This window comes from Sorex araneus, chromosome 3 (assembly GCF_027595985.1).
Source record: "Sorex araneus isolate mSorAra2 chromosome 3, mSorAra2.pri, whole genome shotgun sequence".
Classification (NCBI taxonomy): Eukaryota; Metazoa; Chordata; class Mammalia; order Eulipotyphla; family Soricidae; genus Sorex; species Sorex araneus.
The window spans coordinates 141,081,899-141,102,560 of NC_073304.1; the positions used below are offsets into that span (position 1 = coordinate 141,081,899).

The window sequence follows — 20,662 nt, forward strand, 5'->3', positions numbered from 1 at the left end:
AGCAAGTGAAGACTATAGAAGATACCATTATTAGAGATTGCTTCTTACCTCTGAAAGAAAACAGTCTCCTCAAGTTTTTGTACACAACCCAGTGACCCAGTGACAGCACTTCTCTGAATGGATGCTTGAGCATTCCATTCGACTTTCTATACAGTGAGGTATATGGGAGACACGTGGACGGGGCCAGAACTATAATAGAGATCGCTCAACGTAGAGCACATGCTCTGTGCTGATCTCACTGATCTCATTCTTTGACCTGCAGAATTTAGGAAGGGTACCTGGAATGGATAACCTCAATTTATTGGTGAGCCTGTATGACATTTCTTGACTTTCTTGAGTGTGTCTCCTTTTATTTATTTATTTTGTTTGGTTTTGGACCATACTTAGCAGTGCTTGTGGGCTACTGTTGGCTATGCTGGCTCAATGGTTGGAGACCGTGTGGTGCTGTGGTATGTGTGAGAGCTCTGTCCAGAAAAGTCTACTGGACTCAGAGACTTGTGGAGGACTAGATAGCTATGCACATTGCTCCTACATGGACAGCCATAATAACAAAACTCAGAACCTCAGATAGACAGATATATCATAAAGTTCTCTAAGCAATCCGAAAACATCTGTATATCGCATACCCCATTGCTTCCCATATATATTGCATCACCAATCAGTGAGATAAAGAAACTCTCAGAGTCACATTCCTTGCTTGGTTATTCCTTGCTCTGGAAACATATAAAGTGTCTGTGTTGCAAACCAGAATACCCTAAAGTAGAGAGAGAGAGAGTATGGGGAATATTGTCTACCATGGAGGCAGGAGGAGAATGGGAAAGGGGGGGATAACAGGGAATATTGGTGTTGGGGAATGAGCACTGGTGAAGGGATGGGTGTTTGATCATTGTGTGATTGTAACTCAAACATGAAAGCTTGTAACTATCTCATGGTGATTCGATAAATTTTTTTTTAAAAAGTAAGTAACCAGACCTACTGCATGCACACCTTCCACACAAAGGGGCAAATTAAAAATTGTAGTTGTCAGAATAAACTACTACCATGTTACAAACAACCCCTACATCCCAGTGGAGTTACTCAAACTCCACTGCAGATAGATTCTGCCAACTTCCATGAACTGTTCAAGCAGAAACTCAGGGGTTGGGACTTATTCCATCATATTTCTAATGATCTTGGAGTCATACTCCAAAATCCATGCAGGAAGCAAAGAAATCAGGGAAGTGGAAGCTCATACATATTATTTTGGGATGAGTCCTGGCAATCAAATATGAAATATCTGCCCCCTGCCATCACCCAGACAAGTCACAACCTCCCCACCGAGATGTATTGGGGATCTAGGACATTATTTAAGTCCATGCCCAAGAAAAGCAGAAGAGGCAGTCATCAGTAAATACAAGTGTTTTGTACCTATTGTCTGGGGTGTTGGGTTGAAAGTGGAATAAATAAAGAGGGATTTCCTGGCTGCCTTTTTACTGGGGTTGTGTAGCTGTTACTCTCTGAGACATCCCTCTCTCCTGTAAGGTTTATCTCTGCCATGCACACACAGGGTTTGGCTGCCCACTTCCCTCCAGCCTTGATGGGGTACCCTGACCAGTCCTGCCAGGGCTCTTTTTCTGGGGAACATGTGAACCATCTTTCCAGTTAATACATCTTTCCTATACTCAAGCTGAGAGCAATATTATTAATGCTGTTTAAATTCTCTTATTAAAGTTGTCTTGCTATTTTATTAAAGTTTAAGACCTTTATTATATTTTACCATTCCTAGAATGATCTCTTGGATTTTTTTCTGCCCTCAACTAATCTAAAACTATTCTGTTTTGTTCCCCTTTTTCTGACTATAAAGGTAGCTATTGGTCTTCATAGGAAGTTTGAGAACATTTTGGAGCAGCGCCTGACTAATAAAAGTTATGAAATGTCACTGGGACAAGTTTAAGAACTAAATTCTGAGTTTTAATTTCATGTTAATTAATTTAAATGTGTTTAACTATATCTGAGTTGCAACTTCCCATGAGATGAAGTAGCTTTAGAGAGTAAAACAAAAATCAAACATAATCCAGGGTGGTGGGGAGATAGCACAGCAAGAGTGGGGCCAGCCTCACATGCATCTGGCTTGTTTCAATCCCTGGCACCCACATGGCCCCCCAAACCCCCCCAGGAGTAAAACCTGAACACAGAGCCAGGAGTAAATTCTGTGCACCACTGGATGTGGCTCAAAAGTAAACAGGGAAAAATATATATAATCCAATCCATAGGTAAAAATAATTAACATTTTCATTTTTTATTATTACTTTTTATTGAATCACCATGAGCTTCAGTTACAAAGCTTTCATGTTTGGGTTTCAGATATACAATGATTAAACACCTATCCCTCCACAGGTGTACATTTTCCACCACCAATGTCCCTAGTATCCCTCTCCCCCACCCCATCTCACCCCTCCTTCTGCCTCTATAGCAGACAATTTCCCTCTTACTCTCTCTCCACTTATGGACCTTATGGTTTGCAATACAGATAATGAGAGGCCCTCATGTTTGGCCCCTTATCCACTTCTTTAGAAGCATATTTGTTCTCTCCCTTGTTTTTTTGTATAGCTAAGGTCACACTATGTACTTTTATATGTTACTCTATTTCTGCAGAATCAAACAAATTATTAAAATATTATTATAAACATAATTTATCATTTTAAAGGAGTCTAATACTCTCGTTGTGCCAAAAGTTGCCTACTTGTGGTACTACTATTGAATACTTTTGCTGCATAAGATTTTCCTGTTATAATGATGCCATGAATATCTTACACATCAATATTTTAAGTTTTTAGACATCTGTTAAAAATGCATAAATCTGTCTCTACATGTAAGGTTAGTTGTGCTGTTTATTTTCTATAGAAAAAGAATTAGACTTGTTATGGAAAATATTATTTTTTTAAATTTAGGTGCCATAATTTACAAAGCTGTTAAATTTAACAATTTAAGGCATTCAGTGTTCTAACTCCAAACCCATACAAGTATTTCCTCTAATTTGAATATAAAGCACCTTGTTGATACCTAATTATTTTACAAAATGCTAGAATTCCTTACATTTTAATTTTTCAAATTTTATTACTGGGGACAACACTATGTGATCATATTGTTTTTGTGAGGACCACACCTTACTGAGATCAGGACTTACTCCTGGCTCTGCACTCAGGGATCATTCCTGTTGTTCTCACGGGACCAAATGGGGTGTTAAGGATCGCAATCAGGTCAGCCACCTGCGAAATAGGTGCCTTACCCACTGTACTATCTCTCCAGCCCTGTGCAATCATGTTCTTAGCCAGAAAGCTCCCACAAGGGTTAGCTTCTCATGGCATTATTATGGAGCTATGAAAAATATGTAGGGAGTAATGAAACCTATGATTTGGCCAATGTTGTATTTGCACTAGCTTTCACAAAAAATGGGCTTTCATGATGTTGATAGAAGCTTCAGGTCCAGGCTGTCACATCTTAATTGGTACCCCAAAATTCCTGGCTTCTTCTTTGTGTCTTGGAGAACTAACAACGATGTTGTTGAGTTAATCAGCAATCCACCTGCTCTGCACCTGCTCTGCTATCCTGTTGTTACATTTGGTTTTTTGTTTGTTTGTTTGTTTGTTTGTTTGTTTTTGTTTGTTTTGGAACCAGAGCTCATGCTACTTTGGGGTTTCTCCCAGTTTAGAGCTAGGAGACCACTCCTGCCAGGTACTAGGGGCCATGCAATGCCCAAGATACAATGAGGGGCTCTTGTATGCAGAATAGATGCTCCAGTCCCTTGAGCCATCTCTAACATCCTCCCACCAACTCTTGTCACAGTTATAAAGAAGTAAAATTCAGACCAGTGTGCATTTTGAATACATTTTGACTTCACTAGTTTCTAAAATGCAGGAAGAAGGCAGGTGTAAGAAACTTAATATTCTAAGTACATTCTCGTTATCTTAATCAACCCACAAACTTACATGGACTCTCTCCAAGGACTGTGGGTAGGCAGGAACAAGGGATGTTAACTTTTCCACTGCCCATCATGTTTGGCTTTTATCTCTGCTGAGATCATAGGGTGCAGTCATGGATCTTTTACTCTCTCTCTCTCTCTATCTCTCTCTCTCTCTCTCTCCCCTTTTGGACTTTATGGTTTGGATAACAGATTCTGAAAGGTTATCATGTATATCGCTTTAACTACTTTTAATGCTCAGTTCTTGTCCAGAGCGATCATTTCTAATTATTATTGTCCTACTGGTCCCTCCTCTATACTAACTGCCCTTTGCCACACATGCACATATTTGTGACAAGCTTCCAACCATTAACCAGTTGTCCTGGCCCCTTTATACCTGGCCTTTTGGGTATTAGTCTCATATTTTTTAAAATATCCCACAAATGAGTGCAGTAATTCTGTATCTGTCCCTCTCCCTCTGACTCACTTCACTCAGCATGAAGTCTATTTATAAGCAAATTTCATGACTTCATTTTCCCTAACAGCTGCATAGTATTCTATTGTGTAGATGCACCACAGTTTCTTTGTCCAGTTATCTGTTCTTGGGCACTCATGTTGTTTCCAGATTCTTGTTGTGAATAGTGATGCAGTGAACATAGGAGTGCAGATGGTGTTTCTGCTGTGTTTTTGGAGTCCCCAGGGTATATTCCCAGAAATGGCATTACTGAGTCAAATGGGAGCTCAATTTTTCACTTTTTGAAGAACGGCCATATTGTTTTCCAAAAAGGCTGGACCAGTCAGCATTCCCACCAACAATGAAGGAGAGTCCCTTGCTCCCCACATCTGCCCACGACTGGTTGTTCTTGTTCTTTTGGATGTGTGACAGTCTCTGTGGTGTGAGATAATATCTTATTGTTGTTTTGATTTGCATCTCTCTGATGATTAGTGATGTAGAGCACTTTTATGTGCCTTTTGGCCATTTGAATTTCTTCCTTGAGGAAATGTCTGCTCATTTCTTCTCCCCATTTTTTGATGAGATGTTTTTCTTGTAAAGTTCTAGCAGCCAAGCACCATTTTTTATTATTTTATTTTATTTTTTTAAAGTTTTTCATAATATTTGATTATATTTAATATTCGAACACCAATCCTACCACCATTACACCTTCCCACCACCATATTTCCATCCCAAACCTCAAACCCTGCCCCCAAAGCAAAACTGAAATAATTTATTTTGTATATTTTGTATTCTTGTTATGAATAATCCACTAAAAATGATCCAAAAAAGGTTTCTTAGAGGAAAGTGTGTGAAGATTGCCAGTTTACCTGCCTCAATGGTGGGCATTCTTTTCTCTTTTTTTCATCTTATGCACTTTAGTTTACATACTGTTACTAATAAGTATCACACATATCACTTTACTTCCTTTCAGCACCATATCCTCGTCCACAGTGACTTTTTCCTATATTATCTTCATAGTGATCCTTTTCCTGATCTATTCCCTCACCCCTCACAGTGTGCCTTTAATCTCTAAGGTTGTTTAGTACATCTTCAGGGTCTTCTATGAATATTATTACATCATCTTTGAGTAGTGATAGTTTTACTTCCTGTTTTCCAATTTGGATCCATTTGATTTCTTTTCTTACCTGATTGCTGTGGTGAAGACTTCCAATACTATGTCAATTAATAGTGGAGAAAGTGCTTGCTTTGTACCTGATCTCAGAGGTTTTCATTTAGTATGATGTTTATTGTATCTGGCCTTTAGAAGCTTGAAGTAGTCTCCTGTCTCTGTTTTGTTGAGACATTTGTTTGTTTAATTTATCATGAATGGATGTTGAACTATTTATCTTTTTCTTTCTTTTTCTTTTCTTCTCTCTCTCCCTCTTTCCCCCTTTCCCTCTTTATCTCTCTTTCTGCCACAACTGGAAATGCTCGGGGCTGGAGAGATAGCACAGCAGGTAGGGCATTTGCCTTGCACGCGGCCGACCCGGGTTCAAATCCCAGCATCCCATATGGTCCCCTGAGCACCGCCAAGGGTAATTCCTGAGTGCAGAGCCAGGAGTAACCCCTGTGCATCGCCGGGTGTGACCCAAGAACCAAAAACAAACAAACAAAAAAAACTGGAAATGCTCAGTGCTTACTCCTAACTGTGCTTAGGGATCAGGGGACCATATCAGGTGCTGCGGTCAAACCCAGTCAGGCTTGCAAGGCAAACACCCTACCCGCAATCCTATCACTCTAACCCCTCAGTTATTAAATTTTGTCAGAATATTTCTCTGTATATATTGCTATTATCAAGTGATTCTTTAAATCTTTCCTTTTGTTGAGATGGTATATTACATTATTTTGTTTGTGTCTATTGGAATAAATCCCACTTGACTTGGTGTATAATCATTTACTTATCAGAGATATTGATCTCTAATATTTTTTATTTTGTCTTGGGGCCACACCTGACAATGCTCAGGGCTTACTCCTGGCTCTGTGCTAGGGAATCACTCCTGGCTGTGCTCAGGAGCCCATATAGAATGCCAGAGGTTGAAATCAGCCAGCTGTGTGCAAGGCAAGCACCCTACCTCCTGTGCTATCTCTCCAACCCCTCTAGTTTTACTTTTCGAATATTTCTCTACTTTTAGCATTAGAGTAATGTTTCTATGTATTAGTGTACACTTCTATGTATTCATAGAAGCTTTTAGGAATGATTCCTGTTCCATAAATGTTTTTGAAAAGGCTTTAGGTGTATAAGAAATACATATCTGAAAACTTGATAGAACTCACTAGTGAATCTATCTGGAGCTGTAAGTTTGGGGCATAGGTGGATTTTTTCATTACTATTTCAATTACCTGCCAATAATTTGTCCAGATTTTTTACCCACTCCTGATTCAGTCTTGAGAGGATATACGATTCTGAAAATTCACCTCCTAGGTTCTCCTGCTTGGTAAAGTATAGTAGCACTGTAACCCTGTCTTCCCGTTGTTCATCGATTTGCTCGAGCGGGCACCAGTAACATCTCCATTGTGAAACTTGTTGTTACTGTTTTTGGCATATTGAATATGCCATGGGTAGCTTGCCAGGCTCTACAGAACGGGATAATCTTGGTAGCTTGCCGGGCTCTCCGAGAGAGATGGAGGAATCAAACTCTGGTCAGCCATGTGCAAGGCAAATGCCCTACCCGCTGTGCTATCACTCCTAGTTACCTTTTATGAATTTATATGTTTTCTAGGGATCTGTTGTAGTTTCTCTCACTTCATCTCTGATCCAAATAACATTTTCTCTATCTGTTCCCTTTTGGTTCTAGTTAATGGCTTGTCAGTCTTGTTCATTCTCTTGAAAACAAAAGGAAAAAAGACTTCCTTCTTCCCAATCCCTGTGTATTATTGATTTCTTTTCTTTTTTTTAATGCATTTACTTATTATTTTTATTTTTATAAAGTTGCGTTATTGATTTCTATAGCATTGATTTCTGTTCTTTTTTCATTATTCTCTCCCTCTGCTTATTTTTGGTTTCTTTTGTAATTCTTTTTCTAGTTTCTCAAGCTTTAAGATTAGTTTATTTATTCTAACTTTCTTTTTTCTTTCTTTCCTGATAGAAGCTTGAATTGCTGTCAACTCCCTTTTCAGTGCTGCTTTTGCTGTGTTTATAAGTTCTCAAAATTTGTGTCTTTATTCTCATTCATTTTGAGGAATCTTTTTATTTCATTTTTATTTCCTCTTAGGTCCAATCATTTAACAATATTTTTTTCCATTTCCAAAGACTGGAATTTTTCCCAGCTTTTAATGACTTTATGAGGCCTTGAATTATACCCTGGCATATGGTCTATCCTGGATAGTGTTCCATCTTCACCACAGTGGTATTTTATTGACATTTTGGTTTGAGGGCTAGTGAACTCATTCTGGACCTTTTCATGAGAATGGCTTATTAGTGCAGTCCCTATATCCCTCTCTGGCTCTCTTGGGGTCACCAGTGACCAATCTCTTATATCCACTTATAAGCAAACTTTGGGTGCTTCACTATGTAACCTAATACTAAGATGTAGAAGTTGCCTGGAAAAATAATCCAGATTGATGGAACAGGAAATTTAACAGCTTATTTACCTCATGCATTTTGTTCCTCTCTCATGTATTTCTCAGGATGCGTCATTTCCAAAAGTGCACTCTGGGGCCTCCTTCCAATTGGGATGGCAGCAACCCTATGACATCTTTCTGCATTTGTGCTGTCAGGACTGAGCAGTATGTGGGTTTAATGGCCTTTCTTCCCTCTCAAAAGACCTGCTGACAGTTCTGAAGTAATTTCTCCAAACTAACTGAAATGGGATTTCCAAGTCATAAGTACTGGATAATTACCATGGAGACATCTGTTTTGTGCATGGTATTAAGTCCAGGCATTTGATAGCAAGAAATGAATACAGTTTTACAGATGCTGACATTTCTTAGCACTTGTGGCTTGTTCAGAAGCCAACTAGCTACCTAAGTCCCCAAATAAGACATATTTCTAAAAGTCAAAGTTTGGAAAATGAGCATTTGTTGGTCCTATTATGGTAATGAATGTCTGTCCACGTGTTTAGCAAAATGAGGAAAATCAAGAGGGATGCTCAAGGAAGCAAGGGCAAAACCCAGATTTCTGAGCATGGGCTTAGATATTCTACACAAGCCTATAAAATAGTGAAGGGATAAGGAAATCTTTTTCTCTTTCTATGAAAGAGCTCAGTTGATTCCATATTTTGCAGAAGTTAAAAGAAGAAGTAATTGGGGGCAGAGATATGTTCCGGGGTCAAGGTGCTTACCTTACATTATGCCAATTCCTGGTTCAAATCCCTAGTGCCACACATGGTCCCCTGAGCACTGCTAAGGATCACTCCTTAACACAGAACCAAGACTAAGCATTGGCCGTAACCCCTTCTCCCCTAAAACCCCAGAGATTATTACAAACGCCCTCCCCTATGTCTTCTGCTCAAGTCGTTCTTTCTCTGATCAAACTCTGAATTTGTGCTACACTGGAGGCATCACTGGGGATGCTGCAGTGAGCAAGACAGGCACAATCCTGTGCCCCAGCCCCACATCCTTGGAAGGAGACGTGGCATAAGCAACTCCCAAAGTGTGGTGTTAGTCTCCCAGAGGTTCTGTATACAGAACAGTGCCCTGCGCGACAGATATTGGGGACTTAGAATAGTTGTGAGGAAGTAACTCTGAGAATATTAAGATCCAAGCAGGTAGAGAGGGTAAAGGAATTTGCCCCAAGAAGAACAGCTTATATGAGGACAACAGAAAGTTTCACACATCAGAACCCAAGCACAGCTTTTGTGGCTGCAAGCGTGCTGAAAAGCATGGAAAGTAGAGAAGTAGAGCCATGAGTGGCAGGAATATAACCAGAAACAGGAGTCCAAACCAACTGGAAAGACACTGAAAGTCTTGGTAACAGAGAAGGAAAAGAGAAGGTATGAGAGTATTATAAGTACCTTTTAGGGGGAAGAATATGGTTACTATGTGGAAAAGACTGAAGGCAGTTAGACCGGTTGAGGCATTTTAGGAAAGAGAAAACATTAGAGTAGAATTATCAGTAAACTCCATTATTATAGTTCTGTATAATAAACTACCCCAGAATTATTCAGTAATCTATGTATGTATGTATGTATGTATATGTATATATGTGGGGGAAGTGGGTGGGTCTGGGTGTATATATATATTAGTTTAGGGACCACACCTCATGGTTTTTAGGGATTACTCCTGCTATCTTCAGGGATCACTCCTGGTGGGCTTATGGAATCATACGAAGTGTTGGGAATCAAACCTGGATCAGCTGTGTGCAAGGCATCTTGACACTATAAAAACCATCAGAATTCTAGAAGGGCACTATCAGGACCATTCTGCACACTATTGCCAGGAGCCTAGATTGGTGATATGTGGATAGTTTGATAACATCATAATTAATGATTCTTCTTGAGGTTCTATCAGTTCTCCTAGGAATTACAGGGATACAACCCATTCCTCTTGAAGTGAATCTCAACCTTAATATTTCAGGTGTCAGAAAAATAGGGTGCCACTTGGTGTAGGCATAATCCTTACAGGTTCTCTGTGAAAGGGCTTACATGGCTAGCCAAGGACTAATGCTGATAGAGTATATATATCAGAGTGCAGAACTCCTAAAAGCCACACAGTTCTGGGATAGGGATTCCAGAGAAAAGTTGATTGGGGAGGAATAGAAAGGTCCAGTAGGAAAGTAAGGAGGCAAATTTGGAAGGTGAAACAGCCAACACTGCTTTGCAGGTACAATTGGAGCTGAGTCTCTGTGTCAGCAGAGCTCTGGGAATAGTGTATGACCCCATCTGAAGGGTAGGGGATCTAAGTGCTTAAACATCTGTACTCGGGAGCCATCAGTAGAAGACAGCTTTGCACTTTCCAAAGTTTAGGATAAAGCACTCAGACATAGTCAGGTACAGTTGTTGGCAGACCCCACCAGAATACTAGTGGGTGAGGCTGGGCATGGTTCTTAAAATTCACTCAGGTTGCATACAGAAATAAAAGACAATAAAGGCCCAGATGCCACTACCAAGAGTTCTTAATAGTGAAGAGGAGAACTCAGGCTTTTCCCTGTGCCCTGAAGCCTCCAAGAAATGTCCCCCATAGTTTGATCTCAGTTCTAACTGTATACTGACACCTTACAACTTCATAGTTTTGGCTAAGTGCTTAACTTGTCTGAACCTCAGAGGTCTCATCTATTATGGAGAAAAATTTCCAAACTACTGATCACACATTTGTCCCTGGAATTAAATGTAACTTTGTTTGCATTTTTTTTTACAAGTGTTGGGACAGGCCAAACATTTTAAAAGAAAAGGACATAATCAGTAGCTTCCATTAAAGTGATCTCTTTCCAGGGAGTTAGCAAGACTGTACGGCTGCCTTGCATGCAGCTGACCTGGTTTCAGTCCACTGGGCCCCACCAGGAACCCACAGCCAATAGTAATCCCTGAGCACAGTTGGGTGTGGCCCCAAAACTAAAATACATATTTTTAATAAAAAATACATTTTTTATAAAGTGCCCCCTTGCCATAGCTTTAGTCACTTTCTTACCCATTTAATTGTCCAAGGAATGAATTCCCACCCAGTGATATTTTTCAATGTAAAGTCAATACCAGACTCAATGTAAGTTCCATTTGGAACTTACACCCAAACAAGCGTCCAAACTATCTGAAGAAGAAAATGCATAGTGACATAAAACATGTGTTCCAAGTTACAAATGCATTAGCAAAAATCCATGAGCTCCTTATTTTTCCCTAAAAGAATCCACTGGATGGGTGGAGCTGACCTCAAACCGTAGAGAGATTTTAAACAGTAATAAGGGGAAAGCATAATCTTTAGGACAATGGGTGGGAACCCTCAGACTCAAAAGGATGAAGGGACCTATGTTATGACCCGCGTGTGAGCATGAAACTAGTATAAATGAGTCTCTATGTGTGCATCTGTACTAAACAATATGTATGCATCATAGACTAAATTCTTGTTGACTTTGGAATCAGTCAGCCTGTTTCCTCAGCGAAAAATGCCCAGAGGAAATGAAGAATGAAAAATGCACATTTCCAAGGCAAGAATAAAACCAGAGTTAAATGTCAAGGCTGAACAATACAGTTGTGCCTTTCAAGCTCTCAAATAAGCATTGCCATGGAGATTTCTGCATCTGCTCTGCATGGGCCTTGAATCTGTGAGGCAGTGTACGGAAAACAATAATTTAGATCAGTGTTTCTCCACACCCTCCTCACCACCTGTGTGCATCCCAGGATATTTCGAGAGTGGAGGGGGGGGTGAGAGGGAATAGGTAAAAATCACCTAGTGATTTCCGCTTGGGGGTGGAGGGAGGGTATGGCATGAAATTAAGGAGCCAGTAGTAGGACAAGAGAACTGCAGTAAGGAAACACAGATGGAGGGGGCCACAGTCAGGGATGAAAATTGAAAAACCCTGTTAAAATCAATGCTTACAGGCCAAATATGAAAAGATTTGTTTCAGATGTAATCCAGAGAGCCCAGAGACAGTGCAGGGGTTAGTGCTCTTGCCTTTTGCACTCTTGAGCAAGTTCAGTTTAGTCCACCAGCACCACATGTGTTCCCAGCGTCTCCAAGAGAGATCCCTCAACATAGAGCCAGGAGTAATCCTGGCACTGCTGGGTGTGGTCCAAAAAAACAAACAAAAGATGTATTGGAGCAAGGTAGACACTGTCCGATTTAGCTGATATCTAGAAAACTATTTTGAAAGAGTTGAGTTCGTTTTGTGGTCAGACAATTTATTTTTGGGGTTTTTTTGGTTGTGTGGGCTTCTTGGGGTTGTTTCCAGTCAGTTAGGTAGAAGGTCACAATAGAGAGAATACTGCCCTTCTGCTTAGCACACCACCACATTCAGGTAAAATATCTATGGAAATCAGAACTCGTAAATAACTGCACTAGCTCCTTCCAGCATGATTTTAAAATCCTGAACTCCCCATCAATTTCTAAGGGAAAAAAAACTGAGAAACTTTGCTATTGCTAGGATATTGATTTTGTTTTTTTATTACATTTTTGTAGTTTATTTTCGGCATATGTTCACAGGTGTGCCTGTGGCTTTATTCTTAATACCTTTCCTTTGGGTTGGCTCCAAGTGTAGTAGAAATTTGTAACTCTGTAATTAAGCTCTTTAAAAAAGTTTTCTGTGCTTTAGGATGTCGACTTTAAATTCAGCTGTTCCCCCTTCAGTCTTCTCGGGCCTTTTAAAAAATTATTTTAGCCACTAATAATGGCAAGTTTTCATGAAAAGAACATTCCAACACCACACTCTCCGTCATAGTGTCAGCTTCCTTCCACCGTGTCCCAGTGTCCCACCCTCATCCCCCACAGCCTCCACGCACATCTTATCCATCTATCCAGACTGCTATGTTATTTCCCATAGTAAAATTATCAATTCATTCATCAGGTATTAACCCCTGTGTTCAATCCTATGCCAACCAGAGAATAAAATCATATGTGTTCCCCACCTGCTGCTGTTTGCCATATTCTTAGCAAGTGAAGAGTTTTCAAGCAGCAGATAAAGGTTCCAGGGCAGGGGGCCAGGCATATGGGGACTGGGTGGTAAAGTATAGCCCAAACATATCAAGAACTGGTCCCTGTCAGGCTTTCTAATGTGGAGCAATTCATTTTGTTCTCACAAGTATCCCCATTTTGCGGGGAATAAATCACCCCCATTTTATGCGTCCGAAAATGGAGACCTGAGGAATTTAAGTCCCAGCTAAAACATGATAGTCAGCACATGAATGACGGTAAGGGCTTCAGAAGGGAGGAATCTGGGTCTGAAGCCCATGCTCTAAGCACAAGGTTAGCAGACATTTTCTAGGAAAAGCCAGAGAGGAACTATTTGAACTGGGTGCACACAATCCTGTCTTCTTCAAACTTTTCTGCCATTGATATCATATAAAGGAGCTGTGTTCCAAATACGTTAAGCCCCATATTTTGCCCCTGGGCCATATAGTTATCCAGCCCTGCACTGAAGCAGTCACCATCTCTGATGACTGAGCATATGTTTGGGTTGTACCAGAGGCAACTAAAGGAACCTTATTTCTTGGCTGTCCACGTGGAAGCACTGGGTCAGAGAGCAAGGAATCCATGAAGACTCTGAAAGTTCAACTTTCATTAATAAAAAAGGAAAAAATTGCAGAGAGAGGAATGAAAGATTGGAATATACTTAGAAATCCTACCAAAACCTATCGTTAGTCTTTAGTGTTTCAACAATACTCTTTGAGAATTTGTGCGAATGTAGGAAAAGAAAGGTTCAAAAGTTTTGGTTGAACATAATCTATTTTTAAAGATTTGGAAAAAGAATTTTCCCACTTGCAGCTTTGCATTCACTAACTCTTGACTCTATTCAACTCTTGTTACTGATAAGCATTCAATCCTGATAAGCATTCAACCCTGAAATGCACTAAAATCCCCAGTCTTTGAAGATTTTGTGCTTTATTGAAAAGTGAGAGCTTAACCAAAATGTGCAAATTTTTCATAAGATTAATAAGTTCTGGAAATTTAGTGTACAGGATAGTGAATAGCTGGTACTATATGATATTGAAGTTGTTAAATGAGTAAATCTTAAGAGTAGATCTAGTTCTTACTAGAAAAAAAAAGTAATTATGTGAAATAATAGAGATTTTAGCTAAAATGACCATGGGAATGATTTCACAGTTTTTAAGTATATCTAATCAGTATGTTATATACCTTAAATGCGCATGATATTGAATGTAATTAAGTCTCAATAAAGCTGGGGGGGGAATTAAAAGCCAAAGAGAATTTTTATTTTTTGTGGAGGTAAGGGGCCCACACCATACAATACTCATGGCTCTGCACTCAAGGTTCACTCCCAGTGAGCTTTGGGGACAATATGGGATGCCAAGGATCAAATCCAGGTCAGTCACGTGCAATGCAAGCACCATACCTGCTGTACTATTGTTCTACAAAGAGAATTTCTTAATGTATCTTTCCAGTCTCAAAGTCAACCCAAGAAACTTTGATTGATGACCGTCTCAGGGATTTTTTTCTCTATATGAGGATTGCTATTTTACTTTCACAAGCATCCCTCTCATTTACAATCCAGACCCAAATACATGTGAGATTATCCTAGAGTTATCATTGACAGAATCCTTTGTTGTCTTTGAGTCTATTTCAACGCAATGCATTTGTGATATTTTCCTGGATTTTGGCCTCAGTGTACTAACACCACTAATAAAAGGAGGAATGTCTGTCCACATCCAGGTAGAGGATCTACAGAAAGTTGAAATAAACTAGGATAAGGCCAACCCCCCCAATTTTTTGAAATTTTTATATATTTTATTTTCATAAAGTAGTTCACAATAGTTCGATGCAGATAATATTAAAACACAAATCCCACCACCGAGCATCTTCCCACCACAATAAGAGGGGAAGTGTATGAAGGTTGTTGTATGCTGTTGTATTTCATTCTGGAGTCATTTAAGCCAGAATATAAGAGAATACAAGGAAGTATGTTAAAACAAAACAAATGTGTGCTACTTTTGGTATGTAAGTGGGCCAGAGTAAGAGAGGTCACATGGCTGTGAATGTGGCCGCATGCTCCCAGAAATTCTGTGCCGCTCTCTTCCGGGAGCTTTGGTTTATAGTCTCTGGATCTTGGCCGTTGATGAGATTACATGGTGCCAGGGGCAGTTTGTGGCTGTGACTGCCAAGCTACTGGAAAATTGGGGAGCCGGGTGGAGGAGGCCCAGTCCTGATCCAAGCAGGCTTAGAGTTCTCAGTCATGGGGCCTACATACCTGGGTTTTTCTGCCGGATCCCACTTGAGTGAGGCTCATCCAAGTATGTGGAGGGTGGCCTTGAGCATGGCGGCAATTGGGTTCTGGAGGTTTTCAGTTGCCAGGGTTCTGTTTTGGGCAGGGAGGAAAACTCAACACTACCTTCCCCCTCGAGGTGCCCCAGTGAAGACAGTCTGGTGCAGAGTCAGGAAATTCTGTGCCACTCTCTTTTGGGAACTTTGGTTTATAGTCTCTGGACTTGGCCATTGATGAGATTACATGGTGCCGGGGGCAGTTTGTGGGTGTGACTGCCAAGCTACTGGAAAACTGCGGACCTGGGGGGAAGAGGCACAGTCCCCATCTGAGCAGGCTTGGAGGTCTCAGTCACAGAATCCACCCATTTTTGATGCTGAACTATCAGGCCAATTTATTGCTTTAGTTTCTCAGACAATATTTGAATCCTTTATTCCTAGGAAGTCATTTAATCATGAAGGATAATTTTCTACTTGAAATCCACCAGATACATGACTAATATAGATTGTGAAGCAAGGGAGATAACCCAGCCTACTAACCCTGTAATAAAATGTTGGGTTGTGAGACAGACTATTTTTGCCCTATGACCCCTGTAGGAAAGATTGGATATTTAAGTCACTACTTACTTCTCTAATGAAAATGGTCAATCTCCTCTTAGCACCTGTATTGCAAACCATAATTCATAAAAGGAAAAAGAGAGAGAGTAAGAAGGAAAGCACCTCCCATAGAGGGAGGCTAGGGATAGGGGGTGGGGGCTGGGGGATGGTGGTGGGAAAATGTGGGACATTGGTGGTGGGAAATGTACACTGGTGGAGGGATAGGTGCTGGATCATAAAATTCATGTATGACTGAAACCCTATTATGAACAGCTTTGTAGTGGTCTATCTCACGGATATCTAATTAAGAAAAATTTAAAGTAATGTGGATTCTGTTGTTTTATATTCCGCAGATGAGTGCAATTCTTCTATGTCTGTCTCTCTCTTTCTGACTCATTTCACTTAGCATGATACCTTCCATGTTGATCCACTTGTATGCAAAGTTCATGACTTCATCTTTTCTGACAGCTGCATAGTATTCCATTGTGTAGATGTACCAAAGTTTTTTTAGCCATTCATCTGTTCTCGGGCATTCGGGTTTTTTTCCCAGATTTTGGCTATTGTAAACAGTGCTGCGATGAACATACATGTGCAGATGTCATTTCGACTGTATCTTTTTGCCTCTCCGGGATATATTGCCAGAAGTGGTATTGCTGGGTCAAATGGGAGCTCAATTTCTAATTTTTTTAGGAGCGACTATATTGTTTTCCAGAAGGCAAGAATAGCAGAAATAAGTACCAGATTTGTTCCAGGGCTTGGAAGCCAGCCTCACATGCTGGGTGAAAGGGCAGCTCAGATAGAGAAGGGAGCAACAAGCAAAAATGTGGTGGGAGGACCCTCTCAGAATGGGAGAGACATGCTCAGAGCAGACTATAGACTGAACACATTGGCCACCCAAGACCTCCATTGCTAAGCACAACACCCAAAGGGAGAGAAGGAACAGAGGGGAATGCCCTACGAAAGAGGCAGGGTAAGGAGGGGAATGGGGTGGGAGTGGGTGGGAGGAATGATGGGGTCATCAGTGGAGGATGAGCACTGGTAGAGGGATAGATACTCAAGCTGTATATGACTGAAACACAAGCATGAGAATATGTAAACCTGTAACTGTACCCCACAGTGATTCATTAATAAAAAATAAAAAAAAATTTAAAAAGTAATGTGGACTTCATGCCAAATTCAATCAGCTTAATCAATGGCTGAATAAATAGTAGTATTCCTACATTAAAAAAAGAAAAAAAGAAAATGGTCAATATGATTCTTTCTGTGATACAGGGAATCTTTGACTCCAATAGATATAAGTCAGGGATGGAGTGGGGAGGCGAGGGGGATTACAAATCTGGAAACACAAAAGAATTCCCAAGAGAAATATTAAAAATGAATGTTTAAATCCTATCCCCAGAACTTTGGAAATAAGTAGTGAATTTAGTCTTTATACTTCTCTAAAGCAGTCAGTCCTTAAACTTTCTTGTACATCAGCATCACCCATAAAGTTAGTGAAAGCACAGATTCTAGTCCCCTGCCCCTAGAGGTTCTGACTAAGGACGCCTGATGCGCTTTTAAGAGTCTGCATTTTTAATAAGGCCTCAAAAGATACTGCTACTGATTTTCCCAGAGCATTTTATGAACCCCACTGCTAACAAGGTTCTCTCTTGAATTCCGGAGAAATAACACAATGGGAAAGGCACTTGCCTTGCACGCGGCCAACCTAGGTTAGATTTCCAGCATCACCGATGTTTCCCCAAGCCTGACAGGGATGATCTCTGTTTGCAGAGCCAGGAGTCAGCACTGAGAACTGGTGTGTGACCAAAAACCAAAAATCAAAAACCATAACCCCTCTTTCAGGATGCCAGTCTTATGGCCTCTATCAAAGCAAACGGGATAAACTGGTAGCATTAGTGCTGGGAAGTGTACACTGGCGAAGGGATGGGTGTTGGAATACTGTATGACAGAAACCTAATCATAAACAGCTTTGTAAGGGTCTATCTCACAGTGATTCAATTAAAAAAATTTTAACTTGATATACCCTTTGGTGAGGTGAAGTACCGTACAGAAATGCCAACACCATTGAAACACATTACTTTAATTACAATATATATATTTTTTGCTTTTTGAGTCATACCCAGCATTGCACAGGTGTTATTCCTGGCTGATGCACTCAGGAATTACTCCTGGCAGTGCTCGGGGGACCATATGGGATGCTGGTCAGATCAGCTGCATGCAAGGCAAATGCCCTCCCCACTGTGCTATCACTCCAGCCCCAATTACAATAATTTTTAATTAAAAAAGCAAAACAAAGGGAGATCTTTTATCCATACTTTTTCTGTGGGAGAAACTCTATAATTTTTTAATTTTTTATTTTATTATTTTTTATTTTATTGAATCACTGTGGAAAAAATACAAAGCTTTCAGGTTTAAGTCTCAGTCATGTAATGATTAAACCCCCATCCCTTCACAAGTGCACATGTCTCACCACCAAGAACGCCAATATACCCCCTCCCACCCCACCCCCACCTGAGTGGCTAATGATCTTCATTTTATTCTCTCTATACTTTGAATACATTCAATATTTCAATAGAGAACTCACTATTACTATTTGGAATTTTCCCCCAACAATCAAGCCTGCTGAAAAGGCGTCATTTAAGAATTTGTTTTCCATTGTTGAGAATGAAAACTCTATAAGCTCCTCTATCTATCTATCGCGGCCCCTTGGTTTTGGATCTCTGATATTTTAGCTCAGTTCACTCTAGATGCATTTCTGTAAGAAGCCACTCTGGGTGCCAAAATGGGTTAGAAGATCTCTTGGATCATAGTCTTTAAGGAGCAGGAAACTATAATTTTTTATTGATCATCTCAGCTCCAAATATTCTCAACCTATTTGCCTAATATAGCAGCCACAAGTCCTGTGCAGATTTTTAAATATAAGTTTGGATTAGTTAATGATAAAATTTAAATCTGATTACTTAGTTTGCCTTGCACGCGACCAACCAGGGGTCGATTTCTCCATCCCTCTTGGAGGGCCCGGCAAGTTACCGAGAGTATCCCACCCACACGGCAGCGCCTGGCAAGCTACCCATGGCATATTCGATATGCCAAATACACTAACAAGTCACACAATGGAGATGTTACTGGTGCCCGCTTGAGCAAATCGATGAACAACGGAACAACAGTGCTACAGTGCTACTTAGTTGCATAAACCACATATTGAATGCTCATCAGCCACATGTGCCTAATGCCATCTACATGGTAGAATACAGATGAAGGACATTTCTATCACTGCAGTTAGTTCTATTGGACAGTCCTGTCCTTTAGGAATTCCAAAAATTGTTTTGCTAAGAACTTTCCTCAATGTTTGGCGGCTAACTCCATGGTATTACTGTGAAAAACAAACAAAACAAAATTCTTTTATGAATATGAGAAACAGAAAATTAACTCTTCCCTCTACTTGTTCAGGAAAAACAACACTCTTCCATCTCTCTTACACAACTTCAGGAAAATAGCTCCCATATTTTAACGCAGAAGAAATAAGAATGTAGGACCAGTAGATAGTACAGTGGTTAGGTAACATGTCCAGCATGCTCCCTGTCTGGGTTTAGTTTCCAGCAGTACCTGGTCCCTTGTGGATTGGGGTGGCCCTGAAAGCTCCCAGCATCACTGGGGTTGCTAAGATAACCCCTAGTACTTCAGGGCCTGGGAAGCCTCACATCATCAGGCCTTTGCATTGAATCATTCATCCAGTTGATGGGGTCCCTAGACCTCCTGAGCATTGGAGTTGGAGAAATAGTACAGTGGGTAAGGTCGACCCAAGTTCGATCCCCAGCATCCTGTTTGGTCACCTGAGCACCACCAGAAGCAGTTCCTGAGTGCAGAGCCAGGAGTAATTCCTGAGCATCACGAGGTGTGGCACAAACACAAAACCTCCTGAATGTCACTTAGAAGCACCTCCCCAAATCAAGATATAGGAAGCTATTATATTTGCTCAGTATATTTCTTCTATCATCCATGTTTAAAATTTTACTTGGAGTTCAAGTTAATAAGGAAATGTCAGGGGCTGGGGAGGGGTAGTGTAACCCAAAAGGCACCGCTGCAGATGGGAAGATGCTCTTGGACTGGGAATGAATGAGACAACACTCCCCTTCAGAAGCCTGTCCTGCAAGTGGCAGAGAGCATGGCTGCCAAGGCCATTCTTTTGCTATCCATCCTAGAAGAGAGATTTGAAATCATGATATTCAGTTGATTGAGTGCTCTGAACTAAGCAGAAACCTAATTTTCTCCCATCCTCTCTTGCAGATTCGACTGAACAGCAGGGGACTGATTTACTCCGTGGGCTTGCTCCTGGCCTCTGTCTTTGTCACGGTAGGTCTGCAGTTCTCCGTACTGGGTTCCATGTTTTCCACCCACATCTCGGGTTCTGTGGTTCCCTGAGCTTTTTTCTGGACATCATATGGGGTTGGCCTCCCCGTTAGTAAGGACCATTGACCTCCAGATGTCCAGCTTGTTCGTGATTATTTCTTCTAGAAGTGGATCTGAGCAACCATTCAGAAGGCTTTTGCCCTTCCTGAAAAGAGCCAGCCCACTTTCAGAGACATGACTGTGTCTTGTATCAGACACAAGCCATTTTATCACAAATAAAGGAGACAATCCCTTTTTCCTGAAACATTAGTTACAGAAATTTGATTCTAAGTACTCCAGGTGGTTACAAAGCATCTCCATAAATCAAATTATTTAGCCAATGCACAGAATTCTGGGTCATTTCAGTAACTTGGGAATTATAACCACTTGTATAATTTTATATTCCAACTCAACTAATACATTTGGTGGAAACAGATTTG

The 20,662-nt window shown here is 40.6% G+C and overlaps 1 protein-coding gene across 1 annotated transcript in view; it reads left to right on the forward strand.

Annotated features, from left to right (window-relative positions):
• Nucleotides 1-20,662, forward strand: part of SLC24A3 (solute carrier family 24 member 3) — a 653,927-nt gene that overhangs the window by 626,123 nt on the left and 7,142 nt on the right. The window contains exon 16 of the mRNA XM_004614409.2: nucleotides 20,121-20,186. Within this exon, the coding sequence (XP_004614466.2) occupies nucleotides 20,121-20,186 (66 nt within the window). The remainder of the gene's footprint in view (nucleotides 1-20,120; nucleotides 20,187-20,662) is intronic.